Below are 1,237 nucleotides of genomic sequence, written 5' to 3' on the forward strand. Positions count from 1 at the left end.
GGTCATTTCTCACAGTCCTCCAACAGGTGCAACATTTGATCATTTTATCAAAATACAAAACCAGGCTAATGAAAAAAATGAGGCCATTATTAATTCCAAGATAAACATGACTTTAAATAATAAAATGAAATTATTCATCAGTATTTTGCATCCTGTACTGCCTAATTTTATGTCAACTTGACACAAGCTAGAATTGTCCGAAAGGAGGGAACCTCAATTGAGAAAATGCCTCCATAAGACCTGGCTCTAAGGTATTTTCTTAATGATTGATGGGAGAGAGCCCATCCCATTGTGGGTGGTGCCATCCTTGGTGCTCCCAGGTTCTATAAGAAAGCAGATGAGCAAGCCATGAAGAGCAAGCCAGTAAGCGAAGCAGCACTCTTCCATGGCCTCTGCATCAGCTCCTGCCTCTGGGTTCCTGCCTTGTTTGAGTTCCTGCCCTCACTGCTTTTGATGAAGAATTGTTACGCGTGCGTGAAATAAACCCTTTTCTCCCCAAGTTGTTTTTGGTCATGGTGTTTCATCAAAGCAATAGTAACCCTAACTAAGAAAAATCGTGTTAAAAATAATTATTATTGGAGAAACTGAAGTGTAGGTGACAGTTCCAAGACATCACCACCAAGCTAGGCACCAGGGAGATGACCAAAATGGACCCCAAAACCATACAGGATATCACCTTGGTGGTGGAGACGCTCTTGCGGCAGATGCAAGGCAAGTTTCAGATCATGTTGCACCAGATCATTGGAAGGATCGATGACATGAGCAGTTCCATTGACCATCTGGAGAAAAATATCACTGACCTCATGACCCAGGCTGGAGTGGAAGACCTGGACGGTGACAAAGATTCCAACTGCACATAGGAGTTGAAGGCTGCTGTTATTCGCACTGAATCCATAATGTTGTTTTCCCAAGCCAAGAGAAAACCAAGCGGCTTTCTGCAACTAACTACTACTATGTGTTGACAGGTTTATAGAGCATGCATTCTTACCACAGCCTGCATAGTCTACACAGGGTACCCCTCATAGTCCCCCCGTTTCTCAAATTGCTATCTCCACATCTTGGTCAGTTGTCTTAATTATTAAACATGAAAACTTTGGCGGTTTCTGCATACAATTGTCAATCTTTTTAGTGACTTTCTAAAGTCTTTTCCGTACTGTTCCTTTTGTGGTCATTGCTGTTTGATGAAGTGGCAGAGTGTGCTTTCCAATCAGGTGACTAACAGCTCCTCCCCTTGGCA

The 1,237-nt window shown here is 42.8% G+C and overlaps 1 protein-coding gene across 1 annotated transcript; it reads left to right on the plus strand.

Annotated features, from left to right (window-relative positions):
- The first annotated feature begins 638 nt into the window (after positions 1-638).
- LOC128112458 (heat shock factor-binding protein 1-like) lies at positions 639-860 on the plus strand. Its single transcript, XM_052741464.1, has one exon. It carries the CDS (start codon positions 639-641, stop codon positions 858-860), a length of 222 nt encoding a protein of 73 aa, XP_052597424.1.
- Positions 861-1,237: the final 377 nt, after the last annotated feature.

This window comes from Peromyscus californicus, unplaced genomic scaffold (genome assembly GCF_007827085.1).
Source record: "Peromyscus californicus insignis strain IS unplaced genomic scaffold, ASM782708v3 Scaffold_17__1_contigs__length_78620276, whole genome shotgun sequence".
Lineage (NCBI taxonomy): Eukaryota > Metazoa > Chordata > Mammalia > Rodentia > Cricetidae > Peromyscus > Peromyscus californicus.